General features: G+C 57.2%; 2 protein-coding genes across 9 annotated transcripts; one reads left to right on the plus strand and one right to left on the minus strand.

The window, feature by feature from the left end:
- Window positions 1-71: 71 nt before the first annotated feature.
- SPSB3 (splA/ryanodine receptor domain and SOCS box containing 3) lies at window positions 72-9868 on the minus strand. 7 transcript variants are annotated; one of them, XM_080387410.1, is made up of 7 exons: window positions 9850-9868; window positions 7082-7230; window positions 4937-5114; window positions 3973-4160; window positions 1988-2090; window positions 1385-1510; window positions 72-1097 (listed from the first exon to the last, which is right to left on the minus strand). In XM_080387410.1, exons 2-7 carry the CDS (start codon window positions 7208-7210, stop codon window positions 748-750), a joined length of 1074 nt encoding a protein of 357 aa, XP_080243536.1. In that variant the 5' UTR covers window positions 7211-7230; window positions 9850-9868; the 3' UTR covers window positions 72-747. The 7 variants fall into 7 exon arrangements, with proteins under 7 accessions (XP_080243536.1, XP_080243535.1, XP_080243538.1 ...); XM_080387409.1 differs by having other exon boundaries at window positions 4937-5117; XM_080387412.1 differs by lacking the exon at window positions 9850-9868 and adding an exon at window positions 8985-9075 and having other exon boundaries at window positions 4937-5117.
- On the plus strand, window positions 9326-14293 carry NUBP2 (NUBP iron-sulfur cluster assembly factor 2, cytosolic). 2 transcript variants are annotated; one of them, XM_080387420.1, is made up of 7 exons: window positions 9326-9462; window positions 10549-10667; window positions 11373-11571; window positions 11912-12066; window positions 12281-12391; window positions 12714-12783; window positions 13374-14293. In XM_080387420.1, the coding sequence occupies exons 1-7, from the start codon at window positions 9444-9446 to the stop codon at window positions 13517-13519; spliced, it is 819 nt and encodes a 272-aa protein (XP_080243546.1). In that variant the 5' UTR covers window positions 9326-9443; the 3' UTR covers window positions 13520-14293. The 2 variants fall into 2 exon arrangements, with proteins under 2 accessions (XP_080243546.1, XP_080243545.1); XM_080387419.1 differs by lacking the exon at window positions 9326-9462 and adding an exon at window positions 9492-9881.
- Window positions 14294-14335: the final 42 nt, after the last annotated feature.

The following is a 14335-nucleotide window of genomic DNA, read 5'->3' on the forward strand; positions in this document are numbered from 1 at the left end:
CCACACCAGCGTGGCTGTTTTTGACAAGAGCCTTCAGATTCCTGCCCTCAAGGGCCATACGAGGAACAAAAGACATTTTCTACTTTTATTATGACATTTTAATACAGTCAATGATACAGGAGAAGCAGCAGGAGCCAACATGCAAAGCAATTAAAGTCACCAGGGGCTCGAGAAAGATCACCAAGGGCTCAACTCGTGTGAGCTGCTCCTTTACAACAGCAACGCAGATGCATCTATAGGAGCCTATTTCCCTGCATGCTGCTGCTCAATCGAGTCCCATTGCGATGAGTTCATGGCAGACACCAAACCAACACACAACAGTTAGGAGGAGGGGACTGGTCTTTGATTTTCTCTTTTGAGGAGTAAAGTCCATCGTTTGACCACAGTCTGGTATGCTCTGAAACTAAGAGGCCACCTTAAATCTTGTCTCTGCTGACAGTCTGCAGAGAAGAGGGATCCTTCAGGAAGAGGCGATGGCTTTGAGAGCAAGTCACGAGATGAAGCTCAGATACTTGGCTGCAGTTCACCTGTTTCATGGATCTGGGACCTCTTGGAGTCAACAGGTCTTTTTAATGCATGTGATGGATGTTGAGGCTAAAGACTTCCAACAGCGCAAGAGAAATCTTTGCAAACAAGTAGAAATGGATGTCCCCGTGAAGACAGAGATGCATCAGGCCTGGCTGGCCCTCGCAGACAGTGGAACAAAACCCCACCTGACTCCCTCACAGCAGTTCACCTGCAGCGACATTACGTCCTCCTGCACCTCTTCCTTTGGCAGGCCTCTGCATCTGAGCCACAGGAGCTATCTGAGTCGCTTCCCGATGAGGAAGAGGAGGAGGAAGGCTTTGATGTGCTATAGTTCATGCTCAAGACCCACCCCAGTTTGTTGTGTAGCACCTGCTTGAGTCCTGGTGGTAATGGCAGCGCCTCCAGCGTGTCCATGTAGTCAGGCAGGAGCTGGCGCAGGCGGTAACAGCAGAGATACTGGAGGGACGTGCAGCTGGCGCAGGAGCGGATCACCTTCATGCTGCTCTTGGCCGCTGTCGAGCACACCATGGGGTAAAACTTCTTGTTCTGCAGCTTCGTGGCTGCAACTCCTGCCAGGGGACAGCATCAGGGAGGTTTCACATTAGTTTTGACAAGGTGATCTCACTTGTCCCAGCTACCCCGACTTATTAACTACAGAGCTGTTGGGAAACACTTGGAAAACAGCCTTTTAAAATCCCCATCTATTAAAAAGCAAATGTAACCTTCCTCCCACTCGCTTCACATCTTGGTCTTCTACTGTGGCATTGTTTAGTCCCTCAGCCCTACTGCAGCCAGACTCCAAGTTCAACCAAAGCTGCGCTGCTGCTCCCTCACAGGCCCGCTGCCCTTGCCTCACCTATGCACTTGCGGTTTTTGAAGAACGTGAGCGTCCCGTGCCACGTGTCCAAATGAACCCCGATGATGGAGCCTTGGCCAAACCTCGAAGAGAAGTTTGTTTTGTCTCCCTTGTGATGCAGTAGTCCTTAAACAAAAAATGACATTTAGCAGAAGCTTGTGCTTCACAAATTCATCCCTTCTCTCATGCTGCAAGTCTGCACTGGTACAGCCTTGGTCAGTGCCTAAAACATCCCCCCGTTGCCTGATCCCTGCCCTCACACCCCCGAACAGGTGATGAAAAGGGGAAAGCTGAAGTTTTGCAGTACCAGAGCACAGGCAGCAGCAGTCTGCAGACAGAAACCCCTGATGCAACCAGCAGTCCAGGTGCCCTGGAGGCTCACGGACCAGTTCTAAGGGGTCTGCAAAACGCAGGCGAGGCGAGATGCTCCAAGAGCTGCAAGCTGCAGGCAGCCACTCTGGTTGTGGCTAATGAAAGGACTCACAGGTCTGGTGGCCTTTTTGGCCTCAATCCCATTCAGACCATTTAATTCTCAACCCCTTAGGATAACACTTACACCCACTGCTGCCCTTCCAGCCAGCCTGCCCTCTGCCACTGCCTTACCTGTGTAAGAGAGTCCCCAGCTCTCCTCGTCCTTGCCCAGCAGGCTGCAGAAGGTGTGGCGGTACTTGTCCAGATTCACATCAGACGTCCCAATTCCCACCATCTGGGAGGCAAGGCCAGGAAGAACACAAGCTTAGTGTCTTTTCAAGCAACAACACACAACTGAGACTCCACCTCTGGCTCTTCCCTCCTTTTCTTGGCACAATCCAAAACACCCAGAGGTTTTGGTGAAGCCAAGTCAGAGGTTTCAGGCCGGAGCTGAAGACTCCCAGCTCCAATTTCCTTTCCTAAGTGAGGAGGCCCAGCTGAACTGCTCAAGAAAGTTGTTTTCCTGTTCATAGAATCACAGCATGGTTTGCGTTGGAAAGGGCCTTCAAGATCATCCAGTTCCAGCCCCCTGCCATGGGCAGGGACACCTTCCACTAGACCAGGTTGCTCCAAGCCCCGTCCAGCCTGGCCTTGAGCACTGTCAGGGATGGGGCACCCACAGCTGCTCTGGGCAGCCTGGGCCAGTGCCTCAGCTCCGGCACACCCTCATAGTGAAGAATTTCTTTCGTCTGTCTCATCCAAATCTACCCTCTTTTCATTTAAAACCATTGGCCCTTGTCCTGTTGCTATGGGCCCTACTAACAAGTCTGTCCCCATCTTTCTTATAAGCCCGCTTTAGTCACTGGCAGGCTGCTGCAAGGTCTCCCCAGAGCTGTCTCTCCTCCAGGCTGAACCACCCCAGCTCTCTCAGCCTGGCTTCAGAGGGCTGGAGCACCTCTCCTGTGATCACCTTTGTGGCCTCCTCTGGACCCGCTCCAACAGGTCCACCTCCTTCCTATGTTGGGAGCCCCAGAGCTGGAGGCAGCGCTGCAGGGGGGTCTCAGCAGAGCAGAGGGGCAGGATCCCCTGCCTCACCACGCTGGCCATGCTGCTGGGGATGCAGCCCAGGGGACGGGTGGCTTTCTGGGCTGCGAGCACACGTTGCCGGCTCACGTTGAGCTTCTCATCAGCCAACAGCCCCAAGCCCTTCTCCTCAGAGCTGCTCCCAATCCATCCTCTGCCCAGCTTGTGTTAGTGCTGGGGATTGCCCTGACCCACGCAGGACCTTGCACTTGGCCTTGTTGAACTTCATGAGTCCGCACAGTCCCGCCTCCCGCGCCTGCCAGCGTCCCTCTGGACAGCATCGCTTCCCTCCAGCGGGTCTGCTGCACTGCTCAGCGTCATCAGCAAACTCAGTCCCAGTGTCCGTGTCACCAACAGAGATACCAAACAGCGCCGTCCCAGCACCGACCCCTGAGGAACAGTGCTCGGCACTGGCCTCCAATTGGACATCGAGCCCTTGACCGTGACCCTTTGAGTGTGACCACCCAGCCAATTCCTTATCCGCCGAGCGGCCCGTCCGTCAGATCAGCGTCTGCAGGTTAGAGACAAGGATGTGGTGCGGGACAGCGTCAGATGCTTTGCACAAGTCCAGGTAGATGATGTCAGTCGCTCTTCCCTTATCCACTGATGCTGTAACCCCATTGTAAAATGCCACCAAATTTGTCAGACACAATTTGCCCTCAGTGAAGCCATGCTGGCTGTCACCAGTCACCTCTCTGTTCTCCACGTGCCTTGACATAGTTCCCAGGAGGATCTGCTCCTTGATCTTGTCAGGCACCAAGGTAAGACTGACCGGCCTGCAGCTCCCCAGGTCTTCCTTTTCTCCCTTTTAAAAAACAGGGGTTATGTTTCCCCTTTTCCAGTCACTGGGAACTTCAGCAGTCTGCCACAACTTTTCAAATATGATGGACAGTGGCTTAGCCACTTCATTTGCCAGCTCCCTCAGGCCCCACAGATGCCTCTCATCGGGTCCCATTGATTTGTGCATATTCAGGTTCCTTAGATAGTCTCAAACCTGATCTTCTCCTACAGTGGGCAGTGCATCATTCTCCCACTCCCTGTTCAAAGAATATCGGCCATGCCTGTGTGCCCATAAGCGACTCTGCTCCACATACCATGTCTGTGCCGTAGACAGGGGAGGTCATCTTGATCTCCCAGAAGTGCTGCCCGTCTGCCAGCTCCTTGTTCCCCCGGATGGCAGCAGTGCCGCAGCTGTACTCCATGTGGAAATTCACCTTGCGGTTGTCGCAGGTCAGCAGGGTGGCTGTTGACTTATTCAGGTCATCCCACACCCAGTCGAAATCTGTTCAGGAAGCACAGAGGGGACAAGGATGGGCCAAGACCCCCAGGGAACGATCCCCAAGCCAAAGCATAGGTGACATTTGCTTTGAAGGCCTGTTGGGGTTTTTATGGATTTATATTTTTTTACCGTCTAAGAGCGCAAATCCTAAGCTGTGCACATCAGAGAGCTGTTTGAGGCCTGAACTATTCTGCAGTGTCCCACCAGGAATGGCTCAGTGCTCCGGACATCAAGCTGTCAGCATTAACCAGTGCCCATTTTGGCTAACACGAGGCTCCGCAGACCCAGGCTGAGCCTCCTCTCCTTCTGCTCTTCTTGTAGGCTCAAGGGGTAGCTCTGCTATGCCACAGGTTTTCTCTGCCAGCCCAAGCTCACCCTCTGCCTACTTCTCCCCTCTGCCCTGAGCATACCCTGCCACCAGCCGGGCACCCTGCCAGTTGTACCAGGATCAGCAGCAAAAGGGCTGTAACCATGAGGGCCAGTTTCACTGGTGGCCTAAGCTGGATTTGAAAGCAGGTCCCCAGAGGTGAACTCTGATGCATTAATAAGTTCAGCACTTAACCCCTGAAACATCACAGGAGGCATGTGCTTGTAATCTTCCTACAGTCTACGTGGCCTTAAGATATAAACAAAGGAGCACCGTGTGCTGGGACAGAGATAAGACCAATGTAGAAAGCACAGGATCCATGCAGGGGTGCAGCCCGTGCCACCAGGCCAGGACTGCGCGCACCCCAAACCCCAAAGGACTGCAGCAGGCCGCTGGGGAGCCCTTTCCTTACACTCATCCTCCTCGCCGCACTGGCAGTCCTTGACGCGGTGGAGGGCATGCAGGCTGGAGCAGTAGGGTGCTTCGCTCTGGTTCTCACAGTTGCAGTAGGACTCTCCGGTCACAGGGATGGCACTTGGGATGGAAGGCGAGAGCGAGGAAAACTCTGGCTCTGAATCAGAGTCACTGTGCTGCTGGGAAGAACGGAGAAATGGTCACTACCAAATGCCCCCCTGGCTCAGGGAGCTGGGCTGGCAGAGGTCTTCCAGGTCTGGCGTGCTGCAGAGCTGTGCAGGGAGGTCCACAGGCTCGTGCCAGAGCCAGTGGTGGCACAGCCACATCGTGCCCCAGCCTGGCCCACCACGCAGGGAGGCAAGGGGCTGTGCCAGTCAAATCACCCTGCTCTGGGACCGGGCTCGCACCTGCCTGAGCTGCGGAGACCTCTCAGCACTGGGCACTCTGCAATGCAGGTACATTCTTTGTACCATCCAAGGGTGAGAAACTGTCACAGCAGGCAAGCAGTGTGACAGTCCAAGTCTTTGACACAGGCATTTCTAAGCAAACTCTGTGCTACAGCTGTAGTTTTCAATAGGCAGGTTACAGCCAGCTGGAGACCCTGGCCAAGGCATCGCAAAAGCAGAGCACACAGCTGAAAACCACTGCTCTGGAGAGCCTGGGAGCTGACAGAGAAGAGAGGAAAGCTAACAAGACAAGGAAGAAAAGGGACAGGAGGCCAGGCAGGGGAGAAGGCAGAACAAAGGGAAACCAGTTCAGCAGTACGGCTGCAGCTCCTCACACCAGCGCTGCAGACAGGCCCACAGGGAACCTACCGAAGGATTAAAAGGCTTTTGTTTATTTTCATGCATGAACACAAAAACTTGATTTACTATTCTCCAGTGCCAACAGATGAAAGTGTCCCTGCACTGGATGCTGTAAGAGTCAAAAGCCTTGTCTTGCTCTGTGTTACAGGAGGCTCGGTGCTGCCTAATGGAGCCTATTACTACAGATCGCAGCAAGTTACTCTGGGTTTACATGCTGGTCAGGTATACCTGCTCATTATTCACCCCCACAGCAGACCTTGTAAGCAATATTTAAAGATAAAAATCCTTTAACTCAAGTTCTTGTAGCTGCGTAAGACAGTGGGACTCAAAATGACTCGGACCTACTTACGTACTGCCCACCTCTCCTTCTCTAGCCCACATAATAAAATGATTTCTGTCTTTCATTACCTCTCCTAACTACTGCTATCTAGAAGTCTGGCTATTCCTATTAGTGCAGAAATTAAAAACTACTCTAACTGCAGAGAAAAGGCTCATTTTCTGGGAGCACAGTGCCTGGATTTGGACACTGTGCTCTGGCAGTGGTCTCATAAGGCTTTAGCCTAGCTTTGAAGCTCCTGGAGCAGTTCCTTGCATCCTCACCGCCACATGGGGAACCGAGCTCACACACTCAAGAACTTAGGAAAAGGAGTTAAGGATGGCAGAGGTGAACCCAAGTCACTCCTCATGCTGTTTTACTGACTGCTTTTCCTGCTGCGCTCCCATCTTCCAGTACACCTGCATGCCTGGGCCAGGTTCAGAAGTGATGTGCACATTACAGCACAGGAAATGTGAGAGAATTTCAATCTGAAGGTATCTGAGACTGTAGCTTCACAGACAAAAGCAGCCCTGCTCCCTCCACCACCATCTCCCAGCTGCACAAAGACCAGAAGTTAGCACAGCCATACAGTGAGCCAGATTGGAGAACTGATCCAGTTTAAACACGTACTTAGATTGCTACTTTAAAAAAAAATAATTTAAATATATTGTATGTACTTTATCACACACACACACTATATGCTAAAAAAAGCATTTAGCTTAGCATCCATCAGCTCCCTGGCTCAGCTAATGACAGAGCTATGGTGCACAACTGGGAAGCAGACTACAGGCAGCTCAGCCTTCCCTGCCTCGGAAGATGTGCTGGGAACAGCACACGCCACGTTACAGCTCAGAGGAGGCTTGTTAGACAGTCTGTGTATTTCATTAAGTCTTTTCTGATTTTGGCCAGTTCTGCCTGCTGAACTACTAGCTGCTCAGTGACACAGACCTTAAGTGCCTGCTGTCAGAGGAGAGGAAAGCTTTCCCCCATGTCCTTCAGAGCCACCCAAGCTCCAGCCTACCTGCCCGTCGGAGTCGTAGCCCCAGCCACGCACACCAGTGGCCAAGGCAACAGCCCGGGTGTCCACCTCACGCCGCACCCCGCTCAGGACGAAATGCCAGGCCCTGCTGCTCCTCGTGCGTCGTGCCATGCTGTTCTGAGAGAGGTAAGCTGCAAGGGGCAAGGGAGAGGAGGTTACACACAGCAGCCATGTTCCGCTTCCACCCACCACTCACCAGGCTCTGCTTTCTGAAGCAACCTCCCCAGGTCACCACAGCCTCACCAGCAATGGATCAGCAAGAACTGCGTCTGCACAGGTCCCATCAATGGGTAAACTGGTGCAAAATAAGTTCCTCCTGCAGCCCAAGCCTCTGCAGACTTCAGCCTCTTTCTCCATGCAGGGTCAACTTCTACCCAAGCCCAGGTATTGAACTAACCCCCTGAAACACTCCCAAGATGCAGCACCAGCCGCCTCCTCTGTGGCACACTGATCCAGCACCCACCGCTCACTGCTGGCCTGGGGAGCATCAGGACCGTCAGCCTCCAAGGCACGGCCTCCCCGGTACTGGGTCACCCTGCAGCAGCTGTCTGGACTCTGGCCACGCTGCTTGGCCACTGCCACAGCCTCTGTGCAGCTGAGCTGTACATGTGTCTCTGCAGGGAAGGTTGGTTGTTCCCCTCCAAGCAACTGCCCGCTGAGAGAAGACCTTGCTCTCAGCATCTGGGGTGGGGGAGAGACCACTTTCTTGCCCGGTGAAGGGAAATTGGCCTTTTCACAGACCTGTCCCAACTTGCCTCAAGGACAACAGACAGAAGCAAAGCAGCTACCTGTCTCCTGACTCAATTGGGGATGTTATTCAGAGACAGATTTCCACAGGCTCCTTCCCTGCATACAGCCTGACAGAGCGCCACAGGGCCCAGCTGCCATGCGGGAGTTCTGCACTGGATGCGCAGGGAAAGCTTATCCTTGCAGAAAACAACTTGCCACCAAGATGCACAGGCAGGGCTGCAGCCCTGTTCCCATCCCTCACACCCGCTCCCTCTGCTCGGCCCCTGGGGCTACCTCCCTGGCACAGGCAGCGGCCCCACGCACCCGCTCCGGTGCCTCCCCGACGTGCGGGTCAGCCCTGAGCACACGCAAATCCGGCAAATGCGGGCAGGGCAGCCCCGGCCCCGTGCTGCCGGCCAGCACCCGGCCGAGCCACGGCAGGTGCCCGCGGATGCGGTGACGGGCCCCGGGCACCCCGCCCGCTGCGGTCAGGGGGCTCCCACGCCGCCGAGTGCAGCCAGGCACCGAACCCCCGCCACGGCCCCGCCACGGCTCTGAGAACCGCAGCAGCCAAACGCGCCAGCCCGGCTCCCCCGGCGGGGCGCTGAGGCCGGGGCTCACGGGGCTGGGCGGGCGCAGCGCAGATCCGGCACCGGGGCAGAGTCAGGCCCCGCACCCCGGAGCAGGACCTGGGGCTGCCGAGGCCCCTCCCCGGGACTGACGCGGGCGTCCGCCCGCTGCGGCTCCCCGCCACCGGCTGCGCGCTGCAGGAGCCCGGGGAGCTGCCGCAGGGCCCTCCCGCCGCGGCACCGCTCCGGGCCCACACCCGGCCAGCTCCGCTCGCCGGCACGGCACCTCCCCGGGCACCGAGCGCACAGACCACGGCGGGGGAACTGGCAGCCCACTCGGATCCCCACGGCGGCGGCCGCAGGCCCCGGGCCGGCCTCAGGGGCGGGCGGCTCCGCAGGCCCGGCTGTCCCGCGCAAGCTGAAGCACGGCCGGACCAGCCCAGGCCAGGCCAGGCCAGGCCAGGCCAGGCCGCAGCGCTTGAGCCGCGCCGCACACCCAGGCCTCAGCCCCCGGCTCCCGCCCTCGGCCCGGTCCCGGGCCCGGTCCCGGTCCCGGTCCCACCCTGCCCCGCCCCGGCCCGGCCCACCTCGGCCCGGCCCGGCCCGGCCCCGCTGCCGCGCTCTGACCTACTTTCCCCTACCGGGACATAAACAATCCTCTCTTGGCACCGCCCCCCAGGCGCCCATTGGCTGTGTCCGCGCCACGCCCCGCCTCCGTTGGCTAAGAAACCTGTCGCTCACCGCTGAAGGAGGAGGGAGAGGGTGGTGCCTGAGGGGAGCCCCGCACCACTGGCTGCGCCGTACGTCAATCCTCGGGGAGCCGCGCCATTGGGCGGCCACTGCGGAGAGTGAGAGCGCGTCGCGGAGGGAAAGCGCTAAGCGTATTGGCTGGCTAAGGCGGAACTGGAGGATTGGGTTGGCTGAGAGGTGTTGGGGGCGGGCTCCCGGTGAGTGCGCAGCTCGCGATTGGGGAAGGCGCTTGACAGTCCTCGGGGGCGTGGCTACGACGCGGCGGAAAGCGGAAGCGAGCGGCGCCGAGCGGCAGCATGGAGGAGGTGGCGCGGGGTGAGCAGTTGTGGGGCTGTAGCCGGGCGGTTCCTCTGGGGCCACCGGGCCGGCTCTAGCCTTCCGCGGGGTGGGGTGCTCCCGGGGTTGACTAGGCCTGGCCGGGTGCTGCGCTGCTGCGGCCCGGCTCCGGGTGAGAGGAGCTCCGCGATGCTTGGGCCGGGGCCCCGAGGCGGCAGGGCCTGGTTACCGGGGGATGGCGCCGGGCCTTGCTGGAGGCCCAGACCTGGCTCCTGCTGGCGGGAGCGCCGAGTCAACGGGGCCTGGCACGGGGCCGCCGGTGTCACCGAGCCGGTATCCTGGAAGCACCTCGCTGCGGGGCTCTGTCTCCCCCCTCCCCGGCTCCCCTTCACCCCCCCTCCCAGTACCGGGGCCGAGCGCCGTTACCGTCGGTGGAGGTGCGGATGAGGTCCGCCATGGTGCGTGCGGGTTCCATGCCGCCGGTGCCGGTGTGTGCCAGGGCGGCGCGGTGGTGGGCCGGGCCTGGCGCCGTGAGTCAGCGGCCGGCGGTGACGGGGCGCCCGGGAACGCGGTCCCGGGCGGATGGTGCCGTTTCCTCGGTCCGACCCTCCGCCGCCTGTGCGCCCCCGGGCTGGGGGGTTGGCCCGAGCGCTCCCCGGCTCGGCGGGAGGCGGCAGCTGGGCCCGGAGCGGAGGCTGGGCAGCTGTGGGAAGGCTGGAGCGGGACGCGGGGAGGCGGCCGGTGCGGTGGGGAGGAAGGAAACGCCAAAGGCCTGACCTCACCGACAGCCTCCCGGCCGTTCCCGGGAGGGCTGGGGCTGGCGTGGGCGCGGCGTGACGAGCCCCTCTGGGTGTTTACTGCTTTGCTGCCCCATTGCCACTTGGGTCATCAGGGCAAAGCCTTTACTCCTGGCAGCCTTTACTGCCATGCTCGTATTGTCCCTTCTCTGATGGCAAAAGGGCTGTGGCACATCCACCTCTTCTCTCCTTCTCCCTCATGCTTAAAGCAGGCTTTAAAGACAGCCACCATCACCCTCGGCGGAGACCCGTGTCCCTGCGCTGACTGGTTAGGGGCTGCTGTCTTGCATCAGAACAGCCTCTGATGCCTTGTTGTTGTTCCTTCCAGAGAGAAGCAACCTGGCCGGGCTGCGGCACATCCTGCTGGTGCTCTCCGGGAAGGGCGGCGTGGGGAAGAGCACCATCTCCACCGAGCTGGCTCTGTCGCTGCGCCACTCTGGGAAGAAGGTGAGCAAGGGTCTGTGGGATCCTGAGCTCTGCTGTCTTCTTCCTGGCCTCCAGCTGGGCTAGGTTCTGCTCATACTTGATGTATCTGTGTGTCCTGTACAGGCAGCGTATGGATTCTGTGTGTGAAAACGCTGTTTGTGATAGCAGTTCAAGTGATTCCTTTTTCTGTGTTTGCTTGATTCAGCGCAGGTAACTGCAGTTCATTTCCCTTTCATTTAAGAGACTAAAATCACCAAGATTTGTTGTTGGTTTTAAAACTGAGGCACTGAGAAGTTGACTGGTTTGTGGTGTAACACACGATCTCTTTGTGAAGTGGGTGAGTTGAAGGATAGCGTTATGATGGGACAAAAGGGGACTGCATGACAGGAGGCAGGCTGAATTCCCCGAGGATTTTTTTTAAAGGCTCTGTGTGGCCAATGCCACTTGGATACCACCAGGTGTCTGGTATAAAGATCTCCACAAAGTGTCTAGAAGTACCCAGGAGATGCTTCTCAGATGGAAGGAGACCACGAGGGCAATAACACTTTAAAGCAGTTGTTTGAAACTGCACTTCAAATCTGGCTGCTGAGTTATAGAGTTTGTTCTGCAAAGTGCTGCAAGCAGCCAGAATTTGTATGCTGCTTCCCACCACCCAGGGAAGGAGCATGGCTGGGTGCTGCCACTGTGCTCGGCCCCATCTGAAGGGCTCTGCCTGGTCACCTGCAGGTGGGGATCCTGGACGTGGACCTGTGCGGCCCCAGCATACCCCGCATGTTCAGGGTGCAGGACAACAGCGTGCACCAGTGCGACAGCGGCTGGGTCCCAGTCTTTGTGGACCAAGACAAGAGCATCTCACTTATGTCCATTGGCTTCCTGCTGGAGAATCCAGATGATGCTGTGGTGTGGAGAGGACCCAAGAAAAATGGTACAGTTGGTTTTTGCTGTTGGTGGCCACCTTCCAGTGCTAGGAATCTTCTGTGAGTCCCGTGGAGGTGGTTCTGGCTTCAGGTGGGGGTTGGGCTTTTCTGGGCAGGTCATTCCTTGGTGGAACAAGGCTCCTGTTCTGCAGGAGTGGGTTTCCCATCAGCTGCGATGGGGAGAGTGCAGCATGTGTTGTGCTGACAGATAGCCCTGCCATCTCTCCCTGGGCCCTTGTCACCCAAGGTGCCTCACAAGCCCTGCCCCGCCTGGCCCATGGCTCCCAGGACATCTGCTGAAATCTACTGTGTGTTTTCTGTTTTTTTCTGCCCCTTTTATTTCTGTAGCGTTGATCAAACAATTTGTTGCTGACGTGGCCTGGGGGGACCTGGACTTCCTTATTGTAGACACACCACCGGGCACATCCGATGAGCACATCTCCACAGTGGAGGCCTTGCGGCCCTACCAACTGCTTGGAGCAATCCTGGTCACAACGCCCCAGGTAAGGCAGCTGCCTGGGGCTGGAGTTCCTGGGCATGCCTCTGCCTCTGAGCATGGCTTGGGGAGGAACGTGCACCCCAGGTGGCAGTTTGCACAGACCTGTCCGTGGCTGCTTGTTCTACACACCTGCCTCTCCTTTTAATGCATACCTGTTCCAGACCCACAATTGGTCTGGACAGATGGACAGCCCTAACCTCTGCTGCTTTGCCCTGCAGGCTGTATCTGTGGGAGATGTGAGACGAGAGCTGACGTTCTGTAAGAAGATGAACTTACGAGTTCTTGGCATTGTGGAGAACATGAGTGGCTTTGTCTGCCCACACTGCTCGGTGGGTTTATTGTGATCTCTGTGCCATTGCAGGTTCTTGTTCGTGATGGGGCGTGTAGGATGCAGTGCCTTGGGTGGAAAATCAGCAGATTGTATGAGGATGAAGCTGTGAGTTGGGGAGATGAGAAGCTGCTGGATGTCCTCCTTGGAAGAAGCCACTGGCTCTGCTTTCCTAAAGAGAGCTGGGGAGGGCAGGGGCAAAGGCAGTGCCCTGAGTCTGGATGGTGGAGGGGAGCTGGCTGTACTCACGTGCAGGCAGCACCTGCCCTGTCACACAGGGCTCTGGGGTTTGTGACTTGCTGCTTTTGCTCTTCCTCCTTCAGGAGTGCACAAATATCTTTTCCAAAGGGGGAGGTGAGGAGCTGGCCAAGCATGCTGGAGTCCCATTCCTAGGTGAGTGGCCTCTTGATCAGAGCTCTCTGGTTAGAAGCGATGTCTGTGGGAGTGCTTGAGCAGAGAGGTGCAGTGTCACAGGGGCAAGCAGGCTGGACTCCAGTCCCTGTGAGCCGCTGGCACCTGGTCAGATGTAAGGTGTCGTTCTTGCTTTGCTTCTCTGCCATCCAAACTGCTGAGAGTGGGCCTCTGGCCCCACTGGTGTAGAGGCGGTGATGATCACCAGCCTGCTCTGGCTGCTGACATCGTGGTGACAGAGCAAGCAATCTGAAGCTGCTCAGGAGCCATCCTGAAATGTGCTGGAGCCTTCCTGAGAGATGGGGGGTGGAGGCTGAACCCTGCCCTCTGCACAGAGCTGGGATCAGGGGGAGAATGTCTCATGAAGCATTGTGGTGTGGTGGGGTCTTAAACCCAGACGAAGCAGTTGCAGGTGGGAAGCAGCTCGCGAAGGGTGCTGTGAGGGTAGTGGTTGCTCTTTTCTACAGCTTCTCCTGGAGCTGACTCTGGCAGGGTATTTCTTTAATCCTGATTCCAGGTCTTTGCCTTATGATGAGCAAGCAATCACTCTCCCTGTTCCTTCTATCCCACAGGCTGTGTCCCCCTGGACCCCCAACTCAGCCAGAGCTTGGAAGAAGGCAGAGACTTCATCCAAGAGTTTCCCAAGAGCTCTGCCTTCCCTGCCCTGGCTCACATTGCCCAACAGATCTTGGATGGTACATCGCAGCAGAGCTCCTGAGGAGGAGGGTGTGGAGCTGGACTCTTGCTGGCTGAGGCCCTGGCCTGGCCTGGCAGCACCACCAGCAGCCCATGCCAGCAGGGAAGGGGGGTTGTTTAACTATAAAACTGTCTCAGTGGGGGGTGATGGAGGGAGCGGGGAGTGCAGCATCAGTGCGCTCACGGCAATCCATGAAGTACTGCTCCATCCCCCCGGATCTGAAGAAACCCTGCATGGGTGCTCCTGCCTGCACCGCAGCAGCCTGCTTCTTGCCTTCTCAGCGTGGCAGCGCTCTGCGCAGATGGTACAGCTGTTCCAGCACCTTCCTCCCCTGCCAGCTGCTGCGCAGGTGCCTGGGGAGCTCTAGCTTCTATCCACAGCGTCTTGTGTGCTGCCGTACAGCAACAGGAGTAAACGCCATCAACTGTTCTTTCCTCGGTAAACACAAACGGCACCGATCATTTGGGTTGTGGCTCCATGTGCTGCTGCCTTCTACTGCCTTCCTTGCGTGATAGATTACATGGTACTTCGTGCTGTGGCTCGAGTTTGTGCTGAATGCTCTGACGCAGACCCAAGCCAGGCCACCTTGCTGTGAAATCTCAGGTTGCTGGTTCCTGATGGGCTGATGAGGGCACAGCATGTGCTTCACGTGAGATGGTGTCCTTAGGAGATCTACCACCTGTCTGAGGCATCCCACCATGCTGGAAACAAGGCGTCTGGTCTGCTGAGGGGCGTTACTGTGACTAGGAATATTTTTAAAGGTTCCAGGCAGTAAACACTTTCCTTAAAATCCAAGCCTGTGACATGTTTTTCCATGATTTCAGGCCTCATTGGAGC

Source organism: Falco punctatus (assembly GCF_963210335.1).
Source record: "Falco punctatus genome assembly, chromosome: 4".
NCBI lineage: Eukaryota > Metazoa > Chordata > Aves > Falconiformes > Falconidae > Falco > Falco punctatus.